The sequence below is a fragment of the Ostrinia furnacalis genome, unplaced genomic scaffold, assembly GCF_004193835.3.
Source record: "Ostrinia furnacalis isolate ACB-3 unplaced genomic scaffold, ASM419383v2 OfSCF6932, whole genome shotgun sequence".
Classification (NCBI taxonomy): domain Eukaryota; kingdom Metazoa; phylum Arthropoda; class Insecta; order Lepidoptera; family Crambidae; genus Ostrinia; species Ostrinia furnacalis.
The window spans coordinates 786,636-812,589 of NW_021137171.1; the positions used below are offsets into that span (position 1 = coordinate 786,636).

Genomic DNA, 25,954 nt, shown 5'->3' on the forward strand with positions numbered 1-25,954 from the left:
GCGTTAGTAAAAAGAGAATAGAAACGAAACCTCTTTCGGGCTAAACACCACTATGCTGACTGAACTAGCCAANTGCTCAAAGCGTAATCCACTGAAATTTCGAAATGTATTTCAGTGGATTATTTCAGCAGATTGAGCTTTAACCAAGCGTTACCTCAACTCACCTGAACGAACAGTCAGCAGTATTCTTTTGTTCGTTCGTTTGAGCCGAAAAACGTCCACTGCTGGACAAAGGCCTCTCCCAAGGATTTCCACAAAGACCGGTCCTGCGCCGCTCGCATCCAGGCTCCTCCCGCGACCTTCACCAGAGTCTACCTAGTGGGCTGACTGACTGACTGACCCACTAGTCAGCAGTAAGTATACTAGACTAGAACTCTATGGAATGCTTTTACGGTTAACGTCAAATCTACAGGTATTGCTATATTTTTTTTACCCTGAATAAATTTTCTACACAATATACATACATTCGTTTTGTTCATGGCCTGTAACATGTTGCGTTGCCGTTCTACATATGTACGAGTATACCTACTGGTAGGTATAGTAACGAATGAGTTTTCTACTATTGCTACCGACTATAGAAATGCTAAGTTATTAATTTATCTTAGTAAATTCGACAGTTTTTCAGCTTTAAATCACATCGAGGTCAATTGAGAGCAGTGTGTCTATTCGGAATCCAATGCTGTATGGCTCACTGTCCAGACCATCAGAAGTTCTTGATAGAACCGGTAGATAAAAATATGAATTAGAATTGCGAAGTAATAATTTCTAGCCCATTTTTCTCCAGCGATAGTAATAATACATTAGAAATAACATAGCTCATTCTGACTCTATCTGAAACACCTCTTGTTGTCAGGATTTCTTTGGAAGCGGGCAGCACAAGACCGGTCGTTATGGCAATCCTTGGGGGCCCTTGTCCAGCAGTAAACGTCATTTGGCTAAAACTAACGAAAGACGAACCTCTTTGTGTTTTTAAACATAATTCTCTAGCGTTAGTAAAAAGAGAATAGAAACGAAACCTCTTTCGGGCTAAACACCACTATGCTGACAGAGCTAGCCAATGGACGCAGTAAATTAAGATATAACCTCGTTCAATCTTTATTTACGTCGATATAAAGCTCATCCATCACCGTTAGCGCTTGAGGGATATGTGTTTAGGGTTGAGATACAAGCTGTATAGTAACAGCCCGGTGGCTTTATTATAGAGGTACTAGCTTTCCGCCCGCGGCTTCGCCCGCGTAAAATTTTGTCTGTCACAGAAAAACTTTATCGCGCTCGTCCTTGTTTCAAAAACCGGGATAAAAACTATCCTAGGTCCTTTTCCTCTTTTTAAATTTCATCAAAATCCGTTCAGTGGTTCAGGCGTGAAAGCGGACATACGAGATAGAGACAGACAGAGTTACTTTCGCATTTATAATATTAGTATAGATTTTTAGATGTTTCACATAAGGTAGAGCTTCTAAAATTTGCTACGTTGAACCTCCTGGTTGCAGGATTGTTGGGTTTGTGAGAAAGAGAGGGGTATTAATGAGGGAATTGAATTAAAAATACTACAAGTATTATTATTGTACTATTTTTTATTAAAAATTCAATTTATGACACCGAATTATTTAACATAACAAAAACTTTCTTTTAAACATGAAGTAATAATGAATTAATAAAAGCTATTAGTTTTAGGAACGATTTGCATAAGTTACTTCTGACACCAATTACAAATAATTTCTAAGTAACTACATACCGAAAGTCAGTTCAAGTCAGTTTTCAATTAATTAAAAAAAATGTTTTTGCTAGAATTCTTAATGGCATTTAAATAATGAAAGTAAATTGAGGTTGCGTAATGCATCGTCAGATTCAGATAGAGACACATAAAATGCATCGTTTTGCAAACTTATTAAGGTCATACTCAGTCATTCACTACAAATAAATGTCAATTAACTAAGTATTTTTACTTTTACTTTACTTTTACTACTTTAATTACCGCCCGCGGCTTCGCCCGCGTAAAATTTTGTCTGTCACAGAAAACTTTATCGCGCTCGTCCTTGTTTCAAAAACCGGGATAAAAACTATCCTATGTCCTTTTCCGGGACTCAACCTATCTCTATGCTAAATTTCATCAAAATGCGTTCAGTGGTTTAGGCGTGAAAGCGGACATACGAGATAAAGACAGACAGAGTTACTTTCGCATTTATAATACAGTGTGAGTCACGTTAAAGTGTACATATGAAAATAGACGAAACTAGACCTATTTTTATCGCCAAAAAAGAGGTCAAAAATTTTTTGAGATTTTTTTTTAATTTTTTATAGAATTTTTTTTCTTCCAATTACTTATTGTAAAGAAAACGTAATAACTTTTAAACTAAGCGGTATATCCTGATAAAATAAAATCAGTAATAATGCTAAATAATAGGCGATACTAAAAAAATACATAAAATATACAAAAAAGCCCAACAAATAATAAAAAGTGATACTTTTTGAATAAAATCTGCTTTAAAATTCGTGTTTTTTTGGTTATTTGATAAATTTCTCCAAAAATGCCCCTATAACCGGTGGTTTTTATTACTTTGTATTATTCTCTATCGTATTACCTTCGTAAAACCAAAAATCGCATGTCTCTATCCCTATCACAACGTTTGCAATGATCGTTTGAACTAAGCCTCTCCGGGCGCGCCATTCAAAGCATCGTTATCAACGAAACTGAAAATGGCTCTAGATTTGTAATTTTGATAAAGACAAGTTAGATTTCAAATAAAAACAAAAGATTTCGAAGTAAAATAAGCGTTTTAGTTAAAATTAAAATTGTCTCTACCTGTAGCGGAGAATAATGTTGTGGCAGGCCTTTGTTCAAACGTTCATAGCAAATGTTGTGATAGGGATAGAGACATGCGATTTTTGGTTTTACAAAGATAATACGATAGAGAATAATAAAAAGTAATAAAAACCACCTGTTATAGGGGCATTTTTTGGAGAAATTTATCAAATAACCAAAAAAACACGAATTTAAAAGCAGATTTTTTTCAAAAATATCATTTTTTATTATTTGTTGGCATTTTTTGTGTATTTTATGTATTTTTTTAGTATTGCCTGTTATTTAGCATTATTACTGTTTTTACTTTATCAGGATATACCGCTTAGTTTAAAAGTTATTACGTTTTCTTTACAATAAGTAATTGGAAGAAAAAAAATTCTATAAAAAATTTAAAAAAAATCTCAAAAATTTTTTGACCTCTTTTTTGTCGATAAAAATAGGTCTAGTTTCATCTATTTTCATATGTACACTTTAACGTGACTCACACTGTATAAGTATAGATTTTTAGATGTTTCACAGAAGTTAGAGATTCTAAGCTTGCTACGTTGAACCTCCTGGTTGCAGGATTGTTGGGTTTGTGAGGAAGAGAGGGGTATTAATGAGGGAATGAAATTTAAAATACTGCAAGTATTATTTATTGTACTATTTTTTTATTAAAAATTCAAATTATGACACCGAATTATTTAACATAACAAAAACTTTCTTTTAAACATGAAGTAAAGATAATTAATAAAAGTTAATACATAGTTTTAGGGACAAATTGCGGTAAGTTACTTCTGACACCAATGACAAATAATTTTTAAGTACATACTGAAAGTCAGTTCAAGTCAGTTTTCAACTAACTGAAAATCTTTTGCTAGAATTCAATACTCAATACTTTATTCTTAAAGGCATTTAAAACAATGAATAGTCAATTGAGGTTGCGTAATGCATCGTCAGATTCAGGTGGAGACACGATAAAATGCATCGTTTTGCAAACTTATTAAGGTCATACTGAGTCATTCACAACAAGTAAATGTCAATTATAGTATTTTAACTTTTACTTTACTTTTCCTACTTTAATAATGCATGTAGTACAGTCTGCGTCAAATAGTTTGTGACACCCTAAGTGACCAAAAAGTTGTCACGACCGTATTTCAATTGTGACAAACGCCCGTACAAACGATGCTTGCTTAAGTGAAGTAGCAAATTGAACGCACGGCGTTAAATAGAGCTCTGTGATTGGTTCGTGTGTTAAACTGTGCGTCCACGTGCACTGTGAGACCTCATAGTAATGTTTGAAGCATAAGACTAGCCTAGAGTTTAAACTGTCAAATAAGTTATTCAATAAAGATTTATTATTTATTTGTGAATACGGGCGAAAGATGTCTTGGGAACTTTTTGGCTAATTCGGGTGTCACGAACTATTTGACGCTGACTGCACCTCCTTCACCATTCTTCCAAAAAACTAAACTATCTCAGCAACAAAAGAAGCAAAAGCCAAGTATAATCGTTCTTCTGCCCTCCATCATTCAGAACGATGACCTGAGGAAGGGGCGGTGGCATATAGCTTAGATCCTGGTAAACATTAGCCTGTGGAGCCTGGTAGTTCTGCACTGGATTGAAGACTACCGGCACGATCAGCTCCTCATGCTGCACAGGGATTGAGGACACAGACCCTCCGATGGAGACGGTGACTTCAGGGATGGGGATGGCGAAGTCTGAAGGGTAGGCATTGGTACGGCTGGCTGTGAACGCCTGGAATACGAGTAAAAGGCAGGTGTTAAATTAACAAGAAAATGAACATTATACGTTTTGCTCTATAGTACGAGTAAAGGTCATAGCGCACTTATCAACCCGGAAAGGGATCAACAACGTACCGCTTTTCGCCGCGCTGTCAAATTCAAGGCGGTTATGTTACGGTGCGCATAAGTGTGCGTTGCAGTACGGAGTTTCATACAAAGAATACTGACCGCCTCAAGTCGATACGGTTACGATCCGTTTCCGGGTTTATAAGTGTGATCCGTCCTTAAATGTGAAGCACCAATGTATGAGGTCATGAAGATTAGTGTAAAAACTGCCCAGCCGGATGATTCGCATAACGTATCAAAGGTCACGAGTTCAATCTCCGTACAACACTTATTTCTGTTTGTATTTATTAGCTCTAGCTTACAAAAAGGTACTTAATGAAGATCATCATTGTCTGGTAAGCTTACTTGCGTGATGCTTAAGACATTATGAGACCATTAATTATGAACTGATATTATTAGCAATAACATTGTAATGTAAATATCTTTACATAGACAGCTACTTATTTAGACATTACAAGAAACAACCTTGCTTAACAGCAAAAAAATTGCACACTACAAAATAAACAAGCAAAGTAAATGCAAAATAGTTTTTAATTACACAGCGGTTTCCAGACCATGTTATGAAGAGTATGAAATCTTACCAAAAAGGCGCAAAGCAGTTTTAAGTCTAATTTAGTTTTTTTAACTTCAAACGCACTGGCCGGAAATATTTTAGCATTTCCAGCTCTATGGATGCTTCAAATATCGTTGCCGGAATGTTGGTAGCCATGTTAATTAAAAAGTGAAGTGCATTTTTGTCGGAAGGATTTTGAAATTTTGAACTCCGAACAATTTTCATTTTAACACTGGCCACATAGTCGGATATGTTAACTTTTTTATAGCATGCATGACAATGTTTACGTTTAACTTACAAGTATAGTTCCAAAATACTGGACTGTCCTGTCGATGACATTGACAGTGGGGCGCCACCGTCAATACCAGATCGCTGGTTCAGATTTTTGTCATGTTGGAAACCATATAGTTGAACGATGGTAGCGCCCCCCTGTCATTGAGTTTCGTGGGACAGTTCAGCCTGGGTCATCTATATTAATAACTAAACGGAACGGACTCCTTTGTGGAAAAGAAAACAACCCAAAATTTTCGAAATTCGAGAATCTTTTTAAAAATCGTGGTTTGAACATTAAGTAAAATTTAGTTTAAGGCGTTTCTTAGTGTGTCTAGTTGTACTTATTTTGTAAATGACCTACCGTCAAAACGAAGATAACACACAAAAAATCCTGGAAGGCAGCCATGGCACTACTGACCGAGTGCCGGTGACATTGAACTTGCTATATAAGCAAGGCTGTGTCGAAACTGATGGTGTTGCCACCATACGTGTGGCTCGGTGGAGTGCGAGCACGTTCCACGATAAATAGCTGTATTGGAAATTTGAGATTCCGGGTTGTGCAATTTTGCATTCTTGCAGTATGGGCTATTATAGTTAAATGCAGATTAATAGGATATTGGTCTCATCAATCTCTAGATCATCAAATTTTAATACGATTCAGTGATTTAAGCTTGAAACTGAGGTGACAGACAGTTCAACTATCGCATTTATATTATTAAAATAATGCAGATTACGACTATCTTTTATTATTTTTTATCGTACGTCCTTTCCAAATTCGTCCAAACAAATAAATTGTTTGTGAATAATTTCACATTTCTTTAAAGTCCCATTAACCCCTCGGGATAAGCTAAAAAGCTTGTGTTGGGAATGGGTTCACCACAATAGCCCACGGTGCGGCGGAGTTCGAATCCTCCAATCTGACCCCACACCAACACCATTGGGCAATTGTTGCTACTAAATTACTTATTTAGAAAGTAATTCTTCTAATCACATGGCGTACATCTGCATATTTTTATTACAATAGTAACAAGCATCGGTGGTTCAGTGGTAGAATGCTCGCCTGCCACGCGGGCGGCCCGGGTTCGATTCCCGGCCGATGCATCCATTTTTGCCACGTGCCTTTAACTTTTTCGTCATTAAATTATAAACAAAATCCACCATTGACCAAAGTCAATGCGCGTAAAGCCGCGGTTATAAGGTAGTCTAGAACAATGTCGGAAAAGATATGCAAATGGCATACTCGTAATGTTTAAGTAGAATTAATTCTGTCTACCCTGAGTAGGCATTGCGTTAAAAATTATGATAATTATGTCCTTCCCCGGCGTAGCCATTAAGGAAATTAGATTATTTTGACGGGGCAACACCATGGGACGCGAATTCTTTTGTCTTGCCATTTGTCATAATTATTTTGAGATGGTGTTGGTTTTCGGATGGGTAAGCTCCTGGATGTTGTTTTGGGATGTTTGTAGTAATAAGATATTTACGTTTTAATCTTGCCTGAGTGTCATTTTTTATTGTAAATAGGTATTATGGGAAATTCTGTAGAAAGAAATGTAGCTGTATTACAATATTTCGCAGAAAAAGTAAACAAAGTAAAATAGTAAAACATTTACACACGTGTAAAGTGAGTTATATTTATGTAATTGACGTAGTATTTTATTAGTAACTCACGCACGACACACTACAAAAGTAAAAAACACTTCATTAATACGGTAATTATAAAGCTAGTGAATTTAGTTACACTATACCTGCATAAAAAATGCAAAAAAATACAAAAAAACAAACCCATTCTCTCAATGTATGTATTGATTATGCAATTTAAATTCGCTTGACATGTCGCCTTCAAAACTTATAAGTCATTTTGTAAATACATTCTCCTGAAATAATTCATTTCCTCAGGACTTCCATCAACAAAACCCTTAGAAACTTCTCTAAAAAGTTTCCTGCATCGGCCGGGAATCGAACCCGGGCCGCCCGCGTGGCAGGCGAGCATTCTACCACTGAACCACCGATGCTTATTCTTTAAATTTAAAAATACACACTAGTACTTATCGGTGCGCCAATAGAAAGGCGGAAAGATGTGCGCTCGCGCATCGCTTGACCTCGACGAGATAATGATAGGTCACGTTTGAAATTTCGTTATTACTGTTACATTATCTAACTAAAGTTATTTATACATTTGGTACTAACGTGTGCTCATTTATAAGTATGCGTGATTTTATAACTCATTCTACAAAAACAAGATAGGGTATTTGATACCACAGTCAATTATTATTGACATAGGACTTTTTATGACCTGTCAATAGTCCCGTATAGTATGTTGTATAGCAATTCTGTGTTATGACGTCACATGTCTGCCAATTCAATGGATAAAGTACGGAACGGATTATGAGAATTTTTTTAACTTGTCAATGTTAGTCAAAAGCCAGTGATAATGAGGAGCCTATAGTTTACTAAACTACCAAATTTTAGAATGTTTGAAATACACTTACCTATATTATTATTTACTTCCAATTAGATGTGCGTCCGTTACATTGTATTCAAAAGTACAATAAAAACTAGGTTGTAATTTATTAAAATCAACGTTAATTAGGCAAAACAACTTAATCCCAACAACCCCAGTGTGCCCTAAATAATCCGAGATCGTACACAACGTGATCAGCGTGTTTTGCCAAAACCCCATCTGTTTGAGAATTCTCAGCGAACGCCCTTTGAGGTCAGGACGAAAAAATGTTATGACNATTATGGTAACAAAGTCCAATAAAAACGGGTTCATTTGTATTTTCGTTTGAAAATAATAAAATTCATCCATTAATTGTATTTTCTGAATTTTCACCATTTCTAATTTTGCCATTAACAACACTGTTTATAAATGTATGCTTACAGATTACTTCAATACCAGTATCCTACATACTTTAATGTAATATTCTTGTTTTTCCGGAAAAAATATTTTTTTCAGTTGTAGCACTATTTTAACAGCAGTGCAAAAAAAAATCGTGAAGGGTTAGCATCATATTTAATGCATTATTTACCATGTTTTAGATTGACAGCTGTCCATTGTCCAAGTTGTCTTCCCGTGAGGAGAAAGGAAGAAAAGTAGGTTCTTTTGTTTCTTTTTCTTTTTTCTTCGTTTTGGTGTAAATCACTTGTCTTGACCACATAAGAAATAGATACGTAACCGTTCAAAGAAACTTATTATTTTGGTAATTTATATCAACGCATCTGGAAATCTTATATTTTTTATACTAACGAAAGATGAGCATTAAATCACAAGATACACACCAGCTTCCAACTTTGAATATAACTAGTAAGTACAGTGTTTAACGAATATTACTTAGCAACTGGACGTTAAGAAAGTTTCCTAATAACCTTGAAAAACTCACGGTGAAAGGCACTAAAGTTACGTAATGCTTACAATTTGTACCGAGGGCTAATTTCTCCCGCTATAAATACAAGGGTTGATGTAATAAAACATGGCCGACTCGCATTGACAAATCACCGGTCGGGAAGACCGGACTTGGAGGTCGATTCTGTGGTACTTCAGGTGGTTTTTATTTTGCGCACAATAATGGCTGAATATATTAAACTTACTAGTAATAACCCATATTCTTGGGAATAACAAATATCCGTCATTATGTCTATCTCGTTCGATCGTTCGTTTCAGCCGAAAGACGTCCACTGCTGGACAAAGACCTCCCCCAAGGATTTCCACAAAGACCGGTCCTGCGCCGCTCGCATCCAGTCTATCCAGTCGCGTCTATCTCTAACAATTGATAAAAACTAGATAACCTTGTTAGTACTAGATTGATAACTTTTGAGAGTAGCCATTAGTTTAAAGAAAATCATCTGACACCCATGTGATGATAGCGAAACGGCCAAGCCACATATTTTAAGGTTTGTGAGGTAAGCCGAGTAGAGTTAGAAGTTGACTCTACATGAGATCGATAACTTTTTCATGGGTTGATGAGTTAACCTACGGCAATCTTAGCAACATGTTTTTGGTGGGATATACTTTTCTATGTTGATCGATTGGTAGCGGCCTGCGTCCAGCGCTTCCCTGCTACCTTTATGATGTCGTCGGTCCACCTTGTGGGTGGACGCCCCATTGGGGGAGGCCTATGTTCAGCAGCGGACTTCCTGTGGCTGAAATGATGATGATGATGATACTTTTCTAAATATGAAGGCTTAGAAAACTTTATTGGACTGTAATGCTTGTAGGAATTGATGCACAGATTTTTATGTTCAATTTTGATGTGATAAAACATTTCTCTCCACTCCGAAATAAATAACAAGAATTGCCTCCCTTTCGTGATTTAGCTCCTATTTTCGACCAGCGCGTCGGTAGCGAAAAAGAACGCTAAAATCAGGTAAAGGGAATGCTGTGAACGTTGCTTTCAGAGGTCCGGTTTAAACCTTTTTCGATCCGCTTCTGTATTTTTGTTTTGGAGTGCCCGGGTTGTGTAAATGACAAGATTAAACTTAATTCTCTTCCCCACGTCTCTAGAAAAAAGTTCTACATACATGTACTCGTAAAAGTAGCTTCTATAGGATGTTTCTAGTTTCCATTAAACATTAGCCTTTTAGGTTGCACCAATTGAGGTTACATTCTGGTATCAGACTTCAGGAGTCGCCTGAAGCGTCTCACATGGTTCAATCGGATCAATTGTGTCAGACAAGTAACAAAATCATAATTCTTTCTACCGCTATCTGGTTAAAGCCTGCAATATCCGAACTAAACTGGCAACAAATAGACTGAAAAAAAACTGTTTGTTCGTGAAGTCTGCAACCATGCTACGAGTGCTGAAAGAATAGGTACCTACTTATATTTTACAATCATCATTCATCATCATTTCAGCCATAGGACGTCCACTGCTGAACATAGGCCTCCCCTAATGCTTTCCACGTTGATCGATTGGTAGCGGCCTGCGTCCAGCGCTTCCCTGCTACCTTTACGATGTCGTCGGTTCACCTTGTAGGTGTACGTCCCACGCTGCGTTTTGCGGTACGCGGCCTCCATTCCAGAACCTATTGCTGCCCCATCGGCCGTCAGTTCTGCGTACTATGTGCCCTGCCCATTGCCACTTCAGCTTGCTAATCCGTCGGGCTATGTCAGCGACATTAGCGACATTAGTTCGTTTACGGATCTCCTCATTTCTGATTCGATCTCGCAAAGAAACACCAAGCATAGCCCTCTCCATGGCACGCTGTGCAACTTTGAGCCTCTGTATAAGGCCTATAGTGAGAGGCCACGTTTCCGAACCATAAGTTATCACTGTAACTATATTTTACAATGATTATTGTCTTTTTTCTGTCCCGCTGAATAAATACAAATAAACGGATGTATCTTATAGCTCATTTTTGTTTCGTAATCCAAATAAGATATCTTTGATAAATTGAGAAAAATACATTTCCCTATTAATAACTTTAGTTTGTCAATAGTACTAAATCAAATACAGATTTTACCTAGGAAATTCTAAAGCACAGCACTGGAAGCTAAACACTGCACGATAAGTATTCGTAAGCAGTTGAAATATGGTCGATTTTACAGAAATAGTAGGTAGGTATTAGGTAAGTGCTGGCAACTCTAACAAGCAATTAGTTAAAATGATAGTAAAAACTGTTGCCCAAAGAAGATGACTTGTGGTTTCTTTCAATGGACCTTTCTAATCTTAACAGGTTCATTTTACACCATTACATTGTAAAGTCGGTGTTATTCAATCGTAAAGGTATGAGCATCGGTGGTTCAGTGGTAGAATGCTCGCCTGCCACGCGGGCGGCCCGGGTTCGATTCCCGGCCGATGCAAGCTTTTTAAAGTTTTGTTTTATAACCGTATAAAATAAAACTATATGTAGAGCATCAACAAAAGCCTATGTTACAGACATCCATAATAATATGTCATGCCAAATAAAAGTGGTAAAAATTTATATTTTTCTGTTACACTATAGTCTTTTTCACGTAAGATGATCCGTATGACACTTCAAGGTTATCCATATTACGCATACTACATATGCAGAATATTTTTGAAAAAATATTTGTATTTTATTAGCAATTAATAAAAAAAAATTACTACTTGTCTTGAAATATATAGTAAAATCTGAGTCTATTGATTATACATATTTTAATTAAATACGATGTAAAAATATTTTTTATTTAATGTACGCAATGTGTGAAACGGAATAGATTTAGTGCTGGGGTATTTCATGTNGGTATTTTTGTTTTGGAGTGCCCGGGTTGTGTAAATGACAAGATTAAACTTAATTCTCTTCCCCACGTCTCTAGAAAAAAGTTCTACATACATGTACTCGTAAAAGTAGCTTCTATAGGATGTTTCTAGTTTCCATTAAACATTAGCCTTTTAGGTTGCACTAATTGAGGTTACATCTTGGTGTCAGACTTCAGGAGTCGCCTGAAGCGTCTCACATGGTTCAATCGGATCAATTATGTGTCAGACAAGTAACAAAATCATAATTCTTTCTACCACTATCTGGTTAAAGCCTGCAATATCCGAACTAAACTGGCAACAAATATACATGTGTATATTTTACTCGTATGTACGAGTAAAATAAACAAATAGACTGAAAAAAACTGTTTGTTCGTGAAGTCTGCAACCAAGCTACTAGTGCTGAAAGGATACTTATGTTTTACAATGATTATTGTCTTTTTCTGTCCCCCTGAATAAATACAAATAAACGGATGTATCCTATAGCTAGTTTATTAGTTATTATCATTTTTGTTTCGTAATCCAAATAAGATAATTATATCTTTGATAAATTGAGAAAAATACATTTCCGTATTATTAACTTTAGTTTGTCAATAATCTAAATCTAATACAAATTTTGCCCTGGAAGTTCTAAAGATAACAAGTACAGACTGACGACAGCACAGCAAGCTAAATAAACACTGCACGATAATCGTAAGCAGTTGAACTATGGTCGATTTTACAGAAATAGTAGGTAGGTATTAGGTAAGTGTTGGCGACTCTAACAAGCAATTAGTTAAAATGATAGTAAAAACTGTTGCCCAAAGAAGATAAAACTTGTGGTTTCTTTCAATGGACCTTTCTAATCTTAGCAGGTTCATTTACACCATTACATTGTAAAGTCGGTGTTATTCAATCGTAAAGGCATAAGCATCGGTGGTTCAGTGGTAGAATGCTCGCCTGCCACGCGGGCGGCCCGGGTTCGATTCCCGGCCGATGCAATCTTTTTAAAGTTTTAATTTATAACCGTAATAAAATTAAACTAGTGCATCGACAAAAGCCTATCTTACAGACATCCATATGTCATGCCAAATAAAAGTGGCAAAAATTTATATTTTTCTGTTACACTGCGAGTAAATAGGGCTTCACTGTATTCAGTAAACACTCGATATCTTTAATTAACCTTAACAACTTTCCAATTTTGCGCAGTGTTACACATTTTGAAGGACTGCAAATAGGCTTCTAAAAAGCCCTATTACCTACACATGTCAGTAGTATTAATTTAACCCTTACTGCTAAGGGACTGGGACAATAAATGGGCTAAGAAGAATTAACGCAAAAACAATGAAATGAGTTGGCGTATCACAGTAGTGCGCAGTGTTGACCATCTCTATTTTAGCATGCAGCGGTTCTTAACACTTTTGATTCAAGGCCTTATTTATTATTATGGCCCCATCTCAGGCTGACTTGCACCACCTAACTTTGACCGTAACTTTACGATAACCGGTGTTTTTGTATGGAGTTTGACAGATTTTTGACGTTTGTCAAAGGTAAAATAAGATGGTGCAACCCAGCCTTAAGATTTTTACATCAAAACAGTTCGAAAGAGGGGGTATCTTTAAAAATGCACCACATCGCGCCTTCGTAATTGAAACTCGTCTTCAATAATAGAACAGCCCGTATTGCCGAGTCGGGATAAAAGCCGAAAACACTTTTAATTCGAGAGAATTCCTCGGAGATAATGTACATCGTGTTGGTTCAGTTAATATTGAAGATGGCATCTTTATAGGTTGTTTGCTTTTAGCCCGCAGCCAGACTTTTGCAAATATCCATTGGAAATTGATCATTTTCCCAAATAAAGCAAAGCAGAAGCTCCAGAAGATCTTTTAACACTTATATTTTGTATTAATAAATTATATTATTAAAACAATAACGCTTAGTAAGCAAATAAATATTGGAATATGAAAAAAAAAAATTAATTAAAATGTATTCAAGCAAATCATTTTCTAGTAATGTGGAAACTACATTTTTTGTTTCTTCGTCATGGTTTAAAAGTCATTTCAGCGTCAAAATAAAAAATACTTATTTTAAGACCTCTGTTTCATAAGACAGCATTTTAAAGCTGACCACCTTTTGACTCTATCGTCGCGCGTCGTACCATTTTCTGCAAGTGCACATTTTGTATTTTTCTTCTTACTAAAAATGAAAGAGCCGCTGCTAGTTTGATTTAACAAGTAGATATCAATAAAATAAGACCAATTTGTGTCACAAGCAAAAAATATTATGGGGTCATGTCTGATCACGTAGAATGTATTGCGTTGGCGGAATTAGAACTGTTTGTACAGGGGATAATACCATTGCTCGCTTTTATTGCTAATATCCGAGGACTGGGTTTATAAATATTAACTGGAACCAAATGAAAGTTTTGGATTTTATTTGTTTTGGGATAAGAATATACAGTGTGAGTCACGTTAAAGTGTACATATGAAAATAGATGAAACTAGACCACATCTTTTATCCACAAAAAAGAGGTAAAAAAAATTTTGAGATTTTTTTTTAATTTTTTATATAATTTTTTTTCTTCTCATTACTTATTGTAAAGAAAACGTAATAACTTTTAAACTAAGCGGTATATCCTGATAAAATAAAAACAGTAATAATGCTAAATAACAGGCAATACATAAAATACTAAAACAATACATAAAATACACAAAAAATGCCAACAAATAATAAAAAACGATCATTGCAAACGTTGTGATAGGGATAGAGACATGCGATTTTTGGTTTTACAAAAGTAATACGATAGAGAATAATACAAAGTAATAAAAACCACCTGTTATAGGGGCATTTTTTGGAGAAATTTATCAAATAACCAAAAAAATACGAATTTTTAAGCAGATTTTTTTCAAAAAGTATCATTTTTTATTATTTGTTGGCATTTTCTAGGTATTTTATGTATTTTTTTAGTATCGCCTGTTATTTAGCATTATTATTGTTTTTATTTTATCAGGATATACCGCTTAGTTTAAAAGTTATTACGTTTTCTTTACAATAAGTAATTGGAAGAAAAAAAATTCTGTAAAAAATTTAGAAAAAATCTCAAAAAATTTTGACCTCTTTTTTATCGATAAAAATAGGTCTAGTTTCATATATTTTCATATGCATATTTAACGTGACTCACACTGTATAGAATACGTAAAGAACAAAAACACACTACATAGTATTTCTTCATCTATTTTTTTCATCTTTTTACCCTACTCTATTTTTTCTTTTATTAAAGTTCATCAGAAAAAGTTTTCAAAATCTGCTTTAAAAAATACCTCTAACATTGCCTATGTTAAGTGCTAAAAACTCGAATACTCTAGGGTTGCCAACTTGAAGACGTAAGAGGTTTTGCATAAGATATTCAGGCGAAAAAGGGGGATCCCCATAAAAGAAATCCAGGTGTCGGGGCGAGTCGTGTGTCATTGTCTAAACGGTTTCCCGACATTACCATAATGTAACGAGGTGACACATCAATCCCTGATAAGATAAGATCCGATAGGATTTTATTTAGAAGTACAATTAATGTAGGTAAGCCTACACACCGACTAAAAAAGTGTAAGTTAAAAAAAAGAGTAATAACTTTTTTCTTAGAAATCCTGGATCATTAAGGGCCTAACTTTATTTAAGTACTAGCGGCCGCCCGCGACTTCGTACGCGTGGACCCCGTTTTACCCTTAGGGGTGAAGTTTCGAGTTTTTTAGGGTTTACCCGGAAATTATTCAAACTTTTCTCGCTGTAAAAACCATCCTTGGACTTCAACAAACATTTAAAAAAAAGAATTGGTAAAATTGGTCCAGGCGTTGTTGAGTTATGCGCTTACCAACACATTTTGCGATTCATTTTTATATTATAAATAGATAACCGCTTCATAATAATTATATATTAACTATAATTCAAGTGATACAATTCTAATATACATATTTGCACTTCACAGTCGGGTAAAAATCACATTCTGATACCTGCATTATGGCAAAGTAATGTTATGCAAAAAACATTCCAAACTCATTTTGCCAAATTATATTAATATATGATATCAAAACGTTCAAAATGTGAGGCTGTACATGAGCGCTGTACACGAGCCGGTGTTCTCTTTTATGGTATTTGTTAGTATTAAGGTTACATTATGAAATAATCACTGATAAATGTGATAAATTTATCACTTTTACCAAGCCTGTCGGTAATTATTCATAATAACCGGCGATGATTCATAATTTTCAATTTATCACATTAACCGTAACACCTGCACTAATAAAGTATACAATGAAGATGAACCAATGTTGGCGATATTAAACTTTTCAAACATTACCAAAAAAGTTTCCGAAAATACATCACAAGCTTATCATTAGAAGAAGAAAGAAAGAAAGAAATTGATTTTATTACGCAACCAACTTTATAACGTTATTATATGTATAAGTTGAATAACATCTGAAACTTTTCGGTGTTAATGGTTATAGGAACGTGAAAATGTTTCAACGTAAAACAAAAAAAAACAAAGAAGAATGATCCAAAAAATTGGCTTCTAAAATACCTACAAAGCTGCAATAAAAGTAACCTAAGGCTGAGTTGCACCATCTTTAACTTTAACAAACGTCAATAATCTGTCAAACTCCATACAAAAAGCACCGGTTATTGTTAAAGTAAGTTGGTGCAACTCAACCTTAGTCTGCAGTTTGACTGTTAAAAATGCCTTCGAATAAGGCGAGCTCGTTTAACGGGACTAAGTCTAGCTTTTAGCTCGAATTGCGACAAATTCCCTTTAGAATTCAACTAGGAGAGACTTCGTTTATCGGCTCTGAGGGTGTGAACTGAGACCACGTACGATGAATACTTATCCCTGTCGATAGAGGCGCTTAGTTATTGGAGCTGGCTGGGACGAACTCAGGGACCTCCAAAATACTTTTAAGTACAAATTGGCACAAAATACTCCATTGACTTACTCAGCTTTTGAGCCAGGGTTAGTTTTAGGAGCTGGCTGGGACGGACTCAAGGACAGCCAAAATACTTTTAGGTACACATTGGCTTACTCAGCTTTTGAGCTAGGGCGGGTCTGGCCCAGAAAAAAATAGTTTTTCTTACGGAAAAAATATAAGGCAAAGGCATACATACATACCATTTCCAGAGGGGTTCTCCTCTCTCCCCCTGAGTACGACCATGCATATTATGTAAGTACTAGACTTTTTATAGGATATTGAATGATTGAAGAAGAAAATTGTGCCGGTTACCTAACAAAAACTTCAAAGCAAGTTTTTCTTTTATTAGGCAAGTTAATAATGCTTCTGACAGCTTATAGCAGTCCATTACTGGTCGATTTTTTGTTTCCTATTAGTTTTTGTGCTACCATTAAGAGCTTTTGCAGTGAGAAAGAAGCAGTGAACATTTTTCTTTCCATTTGCTTTTACGGCATAATGATGGACAAAGGTAAGAATAAAATTAGATACTTGAAATTCTGTGCCTTAGTCCGTTTCTGGTACTTTTATTGAAACGCGATAGCAGCGACACCTTTGTGTAGGAATCCTTTGTATCGACTGTGTATCTCATTAGAATTCGAAGCTTGGGATATTATTTTATTGTTCATTGTCTTCAGGTATTCGAATATACATACAATTTATCTAATATTATTTAGCTTACCACGAGTGGTTAACGTGACTTTCTGCTTTTTAAAAGAATAAAATCTAGAGTTCAATTTCAGTCTAATACTAGCCTTAAAACCAATTCAAAATGACGTTAAAAAGACAAAACGGGTGTTTTAAAGTGATGAAAAATGTTTTAATGTTACGACACTTTTGAACATAGGCTTGGTTTCCTTAGAATTTGTAAGATACTCTGCAAGAAAAGCATTATAGCATAAAACATATCCGTAATTTAACCCCTTCTCGCCAAATAATACGAATCACATTACTATGCATCCTACATCCTTTATCGGGATAAGCCCATTCACCCTTTTTAGGGTTCCCCTTAGTTAAGTTCTTGAACTAGAACGCTGCATCGCCCGGGGCTAGTTGAGGACTCTGAACGTTGAGGATCAGCTGAAATGGAATTGGATTCCAACTATTCGATTTAACTCTTACTTGCTTCTGTCGTTGATTTTCTTTTTTATTAAAGTTGTAGAGATAAAATAGGTCATTGATTTTTTTTATAAAGGTATAAAAAACTAGCTAACCTGGCAATTTCGTACCGACAATAAACAATCTATAGCCTATTGTCATCGGGGATTGTTTAAATCGGTCCAGTAGTTTCGGAGCGTATTCAATAAAAACAAATAAACTATTACTGTTACAAAAGATTAGTATAGAAGTGTAGATAAAAGGATCCTAAGGTTACTTTATTATGTGTGAAAGTACCTAAATTTTATTTTCACAGTTCTTTTCTTCACAAAAAATTCAGTATAGTTTGGAGGAAATGAAATACTTTCCCAGAATTCTAGAGTACAGAATAACTTTTAGTTACCGAGTTAGAATAGATGTTCCACAGGCGGATGCTAAACAAACTACAGAACAGTCGGAATGTTTCCGTGAAGAGAACAATAATTTGAAGAGAAAGACGACTTTATACCGTGACTAGCGGCCGCCCGCGACTTTGTACGCGTGAAAACCCGTTTTCGCAACATTTTTCATTGTTGCTCTGTACCTATTACCCGTAGCGTGATGGTATATAGCCTATATATAGCCTTCCTCGATAAATGGGCTATCTAACACTGAAAGAATTTTTCAAATCAGACCGGTAGTTCCTGAGATTAGTGCGTTCAAGTAAACAAACAAACAAACTCTTCAACTTTATGATATTAGTTTAGATATTTGTTCCATTATGATGGAAGAAAGGAAAACGTGACTTCGGGATTTTTGTACCTTCCCCACACTTAAGTACACATTTCTTTTTTTCTGCTTTACTAAACTCCATATTCTCAAAATGGAGGCGAAAAATAAAGAATGGTTTCGGGTCAAGGCCTCTCCATACTCGGTCAAAAATGACACTTACGCCCGTATTCACAAACGATGCTTGCTAAGTGAAGCAGCAAATCGAACGCACAGCGTTAAATAGAGCTCTGTGATTGGGTTCGTATATCACCCAATGCGTCCACGCGCACTGTGAGACCTCATAGTAATGTTTGTGAATACGGGCGTTAAGACTTGATACATGGCACTTTATGGCACGTATATCCCCTTCATCATCGGTCTTCAGCTCCTTCGTTTTCGGAAAAGTTTTAAAACTTACCTATTTATTAGCAAAATCAAGGTATTCCATGTTCCATTCCAAAAACCACCCATTACCGAGTTGGGATCTAAAAAAACACACGGACGAAAATATACGTCGGCGTCACGTTTTGTCAAGAAATATCGTTACTCCAACTTATCAAACACCAAAACTCGATCCTGTTAACGAGCAAGGGTGTTGCACAAAATAAACAGGCACAGAGAGCTTGCTCTAAATGCAATAATGTTATGGAGCGTATCCTAATCCCCATAGGCGCTTCTGGCCTAATCTGGCCTGATTCAGGGGATCAGGGAGGTCAGATTTTCAGGTCAGATCATTTTGACCTAGCTCCTTCAAAATGCTTTTAGGCGAGTTCATACATATATTCTGCGAGATTTCCAGGGAGGCAGCTGCCTTCTTAGACGGTGATCGCTATCTAGCGGCAGCGTCACTTCAGCTTCGTAAAAGAGCATTTCGTTAGAAATAGAAGCAGGCCTACTGCTCCCTGCCGTTGTAAACAGCCTAATTTGATCTTCCGGAACATTTGACGTCTACCTAAACAATTAATATAAGCAATCCCGCATAATTGGGCCTGTTTGCTCAACCAGGGATGTGGGCCTATTTATCACTGGGTACGCCGATAAATTAAAGGGAAAACCTAAGGCAGCCGATTAATCTGCCGGGCTAATTCCAGACGGTGTTGATGAGTTTTTAAGGGAGACCTGGCTTTCGGACTGAGCTCGCTGATAAATTTTAGCAGACAGATAAATTTTAGCCGGTTAAACACAAATCGCGGGAAGAGCCTGGATGCGGGCAGCGCAGGACCGTTCATTATGGAAAACCTTGGGGGAGGCCTTTGTCCAGCAGTGGACGTCATTTGCCTGAAACTAACGAAACACAAATAAGAAAACACAAATAGGAAGACGCAGCGTGGTAGGTAAGCCGCAACCTATGACCTTTTGGATTTTGCTTTGCACTGTTTTGCTTTGACTGGGTGTAAGTCCAGCTGTGACTGGAAAAGGCTGATGATGATGGGCAGCTAGCAGCAGTTGAGTTAAATACCATGAGCTCAAAAATACAGCTAGCATTATTATTATTATTATAAAACTTTATTGCACAATAGAATAGTACAAAAGGTGGACTTAATGCTATTTAAGCATTCTCAGCCAGTCGACCCCTGGGTTATAATATAGCATTAAACATAATACCTAGATTGGTAGACTCTATCATCACCACGCCATAGAAACTTACAACGCACAGTATAAATCACCGAGATAAATTAGACAGTTTTAGACTCAAAATCAAATTTAAATAAATTAAAAATAGTAAAATAACTAGACAACCAAAGAAATGTTGTATTTTTAAGAGACTTCTTTCAAAGATTTGAGTAGGTACTCTGCTTTTTAAAAGGATACAGTTTCAGAAATTTGAGATCCAGTCTTAAAGGAGCTTCAGTGTTAACCATGATTTTCTGAATCAAATCAGTTCAATTCCTTTTAGGAAGAGAAACCAAAACGAGAAAATTGAGGTAAGTGAGTATAATATAAAGTGCACTTTCGATTTGTAAGCCAGGTAGGGGAGGTCTGGTAAACGATTCCAATTTTATTTCAGGGCACGACACACGGCGAAATACGTTTATATTTCAAGAGAAAACGTTGCATTTGCGATTGGGAAAAAGATTTGTTGATATTCTGAGGTTGTGGTATGTTTTGTGCTTAGATTCCCGATGGAGTTTATAATCATCAATAGTTTAAAGTTTCGTGCTACAGTGATATAATTAAGTGACCGTCTACTTTAAAGCAATTATATTATTGCTGACTTCGCTTTTCAGCAGTCAAATGCCTATATCGTTTTAGTTTTACTGCACAAGGTGGACAGACGACCTAATAGAGGCAGCAGGAAGGCGCTGGATGCAGGCCGCTACCAATCAATATGGAAATCATTAGGGAATGCCTATTTTCAGCAATGGACGTCTTGTGACTGAAGTGATGATGATGATTACTTTCATGTTATCAAGTTGTAGGAGGCACGATTTTACGACAGAAAATTATAGTTTGACTTGCAGCCGCCCGCGACTTCGTACGCGTGGATCCCGTTTTACCCCCTTAGGGGTTGAATTTTGCGAAATCCCGTCTTAGTTACCTACGTTCTAAAAGGAACCCCCATGCAAAATTTGAGACTCCTAGCACTTGTAGTTTCTGAGATTTCGTGATGAGTGAGTCAGTCAATCAGTGACTTTTCGCTTTTATAAATATAGATAGAAGATGGTGCTGTCATCAGCATAATTAATAAATACTAGACTTATGCCCGTTTTCACCATCAATCCCTAATTTTTAAGTGACCCCTTTGTAAACAAAATTCCTGTTATTTGTTAACATAGGGGTCACTTAAAAATTAGGGATTGATGGTGAAAACAGGCATAAAACGCCTGTTCAAATAGGTAAAACTACAAAAACAGACTCGTCACATTCCAATTAACAATAAAGTGCAAATTCGCACGTATCTGCATGATGATGTTGCTTTGCGTATTATTTTAACTGAAAAACATTTAATGGACCGATTAAGCAGCTGTTGCGCGCATAACGCTCAAATTCGTCCGACAAACGAAACGGCGTGTTTTGCGAAGCTGGCGGCCAAGTACACTCGCGCACGATATACTAAGCTACTTATTTGAAAAATTAGGTATATTAACTTTATAACCGCCTCTGTGGTCTAGTGGTAAGACCACCTGCTTCAGACGCAGAGGTCCCGGGTTCGATTCCCAGTGGGAGCAGATTTTTCTGTTCGGTTTGGTTGGTAGTAGGGCTTGTTCTAAGTCCGCCTGGCTAGCTACCACCATCTTATCTAAGTCTGTCGCCATAACAACAATGTTAACAGCTTTGTTGTGTGTTCCGGCACTTAAGTAGTTGTAATACCTACGTTTACCCATGTTCGCAAAATAAATATATTTGATTTGATTTCATTTGATAGAGGTAAGATAGCCAGTTCCTCTGTGGTTGAGGATTCCGGGTGAAACTCGCTTCCACCTTCGGCCTGATCGTCATTTACCATCAGGTAAGATACAGGCCAAGAGCTTCCTCGTTGTGAATAAAAAAAAGAAGTTTTCAGAGGGCGGAGCAGAGAGACAAAGATTCATGCCTATCTGAAGCTGATCTGAAACTTTTTGCTTTGTAGTTTTTAGTATTAAATAGATAAAGTAAAACTTGAACATTATTCTAGACACTTATAAACTCAGTTGATTTAAGCTGATAGACCTTTAAACCCGGTTAATTAATTCAGAGTGGTTGGTGTGAAAAAAATCACTACTAAACAATATAAAGTAGGCAAAATAATCCTCATCAAAAGATATTTGTGAAAATCTTTTGCTGTCGACTGTACTCTCGTATTTTCGCCGTCAATACAGAATAAATGCAGTTTTATGCTGTTTCATTTGAATTTTGAGCGAGGTTCCAGTTTGTTTTGACTATCCGGCTTAAATGGTCTGTTTCAGGCATTACAACAAGATAAACAAATGAATGTAGGCAACGCAATAGTTCACTAGTTGTTGAATGGATCGCTCGCGACCGAACATTGCTCGCGAACCATTGTTCGCAGGCATCATCGCCTTAGGAGGTTCGATGTCTGTCTGTGTGTAGTTATAGACTGAAGATTTATTTTCAAGCGTATATTTCTTTGACATGGCCCATAGGTAACATGCGACCGTAGTCACAAACGATGCTTGCTTAAGTAAAGCAGCAAATCGAACGCACAGCGCTGAATAGAGAGCTCTGTGATTGGTTCATGTGTCACCCTGTGCGTCCACGCGCATTGTGAGACCTCATAGTAATGTTTTTGAATACGGGCGTTACGATTTAACGAGTTACCCATGTAAATAGGTATGATGTCGTTTGAAAATGAAATAGGGGGGATTAATTTAATAATGGTTCATCAAATTCAACCTACTTTTAACGCAACACCTAACAACACCTTTGTAATACCTTACATCCAAAAAACAGTTCTGCGGCTAAATAAGTAATTTAATAATGAATTAATGAGTTATTTCTTGTACCCTGACTTAATAAACTCCCGCCGGGAATCGAATTTATGACCGACATGACTATGCAACCCCATTTCCATTCATAGAAGGGAATTTTATCAGTAATTTTGCAAGTCACTCCCCGTTTTGCTCCAGCTTGCTTAATTAATTTTACCCTGTGATTAAAACGCTTTAAACTGGCGCCAGCAAGCTTGTAAATAAGTATAATGGAAGAGAACTTAGTAGGTTTAAAGTTACAGTCGAAAGATAGCAGAATTATTTTTGTGTCATTCATTCATTATCATCATCATCTCAGCCATAGGGCGTCCTGCCACCTTTATGATGTCGTCGGTCCACCTTGTAGGTGGACGTCGCACGCTGCGTTTTCCGGTACGCGGCCTCCATTCCAGAACCTTGCTGCCCCATCGGCCGTTAGTTCTGCGTACTATGTGCGCTGACCATTGCCACTTCAGCTTGCTAATCCGTTTTTGTATAGTCGTAACAAAGTTTTGAATTTTTCTCAGTTTTAAATCTAACATTTTTGTTCCAGCTACTATTTTTCACGAATCGTCACTCCACTAGACCTAGAGAGCGTCCTCTACGTTTGTACATAGTCCACTATCGCGTATCACTCGAGTAAAGAGGATTTTATTTAATTCACAAAACCCTCTATAAATAAATAAAGAGAAAAAAAGAGGATTTGTGAATACAACCCGATCGAGCTAAATGCGCACTTCGCTGGAATGCGACTCTCCCTCGCACTTACCCGCGTTCGCCCCGTCCGTGCCAAAGCGTAGATGTGACGTCACATCAGCCAGGTGTGCAGTTAGGGTTGCCAGGTCCAAAATCACAAAAGCCGGACTTTGTGCTTCATTTGGCCGGACATTTTACCCTAAAAGCCGGACATGTGACGAGGGGGGGGGGTGCAATTAGTTTCAGCTCATGAGTGAGGTACTATCATCATATCGGTTGCTAACCAACATCCTGATGCGTGCGCTTCATATGATTATGTGGCTCGACTTTTGCCTGACGCGGCAACCAAATAAAAAGCCTAACAAAAGCCGGACAGGCCGGACAAGGCAATATTTAGCCGGACAAGTCCCTAAAAAGCCAAACATGTCCGGCTAAAGCCGGACGCCTGGCAACCCTATGTGCAGTTAACTCGACCGGGTTGTAAAGACACAACTTTAATTGAATAAAAAACTTTTTTTAGTAAATACTCATCTGTAGAAAGAGAACCAACTAACTCTACTTCCACTGTAGGAAAACATTGTGGAATCTGCAGTGACTCTACGACTTTATCTTTTTAACATTTACCAAGTACCTACTAGTTTTATGAGTGTTTCTTTGGGAAAGGTAAAAGTTAATTAATTGCTCGGTTTTTTTCATACATTATGTTAGCACTTAGTACTCGTACTTCTACTAGGATGCAAAGCAGGAAGCAGAAATCGTTTTGTGTAATGTTTTGATAGATTTTAATTATTTTCAGCACCGTTACATGCATCATGATCACGGATTCAAATTTAAAATTTTATTAGTATGTACTTATGTATTACAGGCCGGCTATTCTCATAAATAAAACACTGGATACTTAACTTTCACATTTTAAAATACAATTCATCACTTAGCACAAACTCGACACGTCCCTATATTCTGACGTTTCTAGTGTGACATTGACATAGTAATGACACTATGACAGCAGCTCATNCGTTTTAGATTTTTCACAATTACCTATGACCCTTTTTGAGGCACTTACGTACAAGTCCCACGGGACAACAATGACTGGTGATAAGTAGAAGTGGAAAAAACTAAGCCACTTTTATATAATTGGGTGTGGTATGAACTTAATATCGTAAGTTATAAAGGTTTCCACAACAAAATGCTAGTTTATAAACAAATAAGCTTCAAAACTAACACTAGTAGTTAATTTATTCCATTCCATTTCCAAGTTTGGTATTGCACACCACTCCGATGGCCCGCCATAACGACTTCCAGCTAGTTCGGAAGCAACTAGTTTAGTGGCTAGCAGTAGTTCTTTGAACTAGTTCAGATGATTTTAAAGCTAAAAATAGTATGTAATACGTTGTTGAATAATATGAATTATGATTGGACACCAGTCAATAGACAAACTTTTTATGAGCTATCATGAAAAAAATTTTACTCCATAGAGTTTGGTATACTGTTTAAAGATACTTGTGAGGCTTACTAGCCAATGATGCTATGATAACTTTGAAATAAAATCAACAATAAGTACCTACATTAATAATTTTTAAGTGAATGTTTTACCATGTTAGTTCAAGAAATGTTTAAATAATAATAAGTTGACGATGTAAATAGTTGACCGAATTTAGGATTAGCGCAGCATTGCATTATTTACTATGGTGATACGTATCTAGGGCATTTAAGGAATTTATTTACACTACAATTTTGAGCCTAGAAATATAACGAATGCCTAAGACAGATGAACAACGTCACAAACAAGTGATCATTTAGCGGCTCTAACTAATCGCGTCGGACACAGATGTGATCCAATTTGTCTTGCCGGCACTCGGAGATGTCTTCTTTGCTATACAAATGACATAGTTTTGTAGCAAAACAAGATGATTCAATGTCTCTTGTGGAATTTTTTCTAGGACTAAAAAGTCATAACTGTGCAAAAATCAGTCAAAAGTTGTTTTAACGGTTAAGAGACTTGACTGTAACAAATATATTTCTTTAAAGACTCGAAATACTAATTGATATTTACCTTATCCATCAACACTAATAATACTTAGTGGAGTTGGCATTAAAATTATTATTTTATAAATGTGCACAGAGAAAAGATTTAAAAAACAATTATACGTCTATTATGTTAGAAAATAACACCAATTACAACTGCCTAAGATTTCACAGTGATTACTTTGATAAGCCGTTATCTGTAATTACATGAACACACATCATACAATTAAGGTCTAAAAATGTTTTACCGGAACATACTCAACCAGGATCGATTTAAAAGATCCGAGACACAACCGAAATAAAAAA

At 36.5% G+C, this 25,954-nt stretch overlaps 1 protein-coding gene and 4 non-coding genes across 5 annotated transcripts; 3 read left to right on the forward strand and 2 right to left on the reverse strand.

The window, feature by feature from the left end:
- Positions 1–4,149: 4,149 nt before the first annotated feature.
- On the reverse strand, positions 4,150–5,891 carry LOC114362915 (uncharacterized). Its single transcript, XM_028318498.1, has 2 exons — positions 5,841–5,891; positions 4,150–4,540 (listed from the first exon to the last, which is right to left on the reverse strand). The coding sequence occupies exons 1-2, from the start codon at positions 5,883–5,885 to the stop codon at positions 4,256–4,258; spliced, it is 330 nt and encodes a 109-aa protein (XP_028174299.1). The 5' UTR covers positions 5,886–5,891; the 3' UTR covers positions 4,150–4,255.
- Positions 5,892–6,509: 618 nt separating this feature from the next.
- On the forward strand, positions 6,510–6,580 carry TRNAG-GCC (transfer RNA glycine (anticodon GCC)). Its single transcript has one exon. It is a non-coding gene; the product is annotated as a tRNA-Gly (tRNA).
- An 843-nt stretch (positions 6,581–7,423) lies between these two features.
- On the reverse strand, positions 7,424–7,494 carry TRNAG-GCC (transfer RNA glycine (anticodon GCC)). Its single transcript has one exon. It is a non-coding gene; the product is annotated as a tRNA-Gly (tRNA).
- A 3,717-nt stretch (positions 7,495–11,211) lies between these two features.
- Positions 11,212–11,282, forward strand: TRNAG-GCC (transfer RNA glycine (anticodon GCC)). The gene has a single exon. It is a non-coding gene; the product is annotated as a tRNA-Gly (tRNA).
- Positions 11,283–12,609: 1,327 nt separating this feature from the next.
- TRNAG-GCC (transfer RNA glycine (anticodon GCC)) lies at positions 12,610–12,680 on the forward strand. Its single transcript has one exon. It is a non-coding gene; the product is annotated as a tRNA-Gly (tRNA).
- The last annotated feature ends 13,274 nt before the right edge of the window (positions 12,681–25,954 follow it).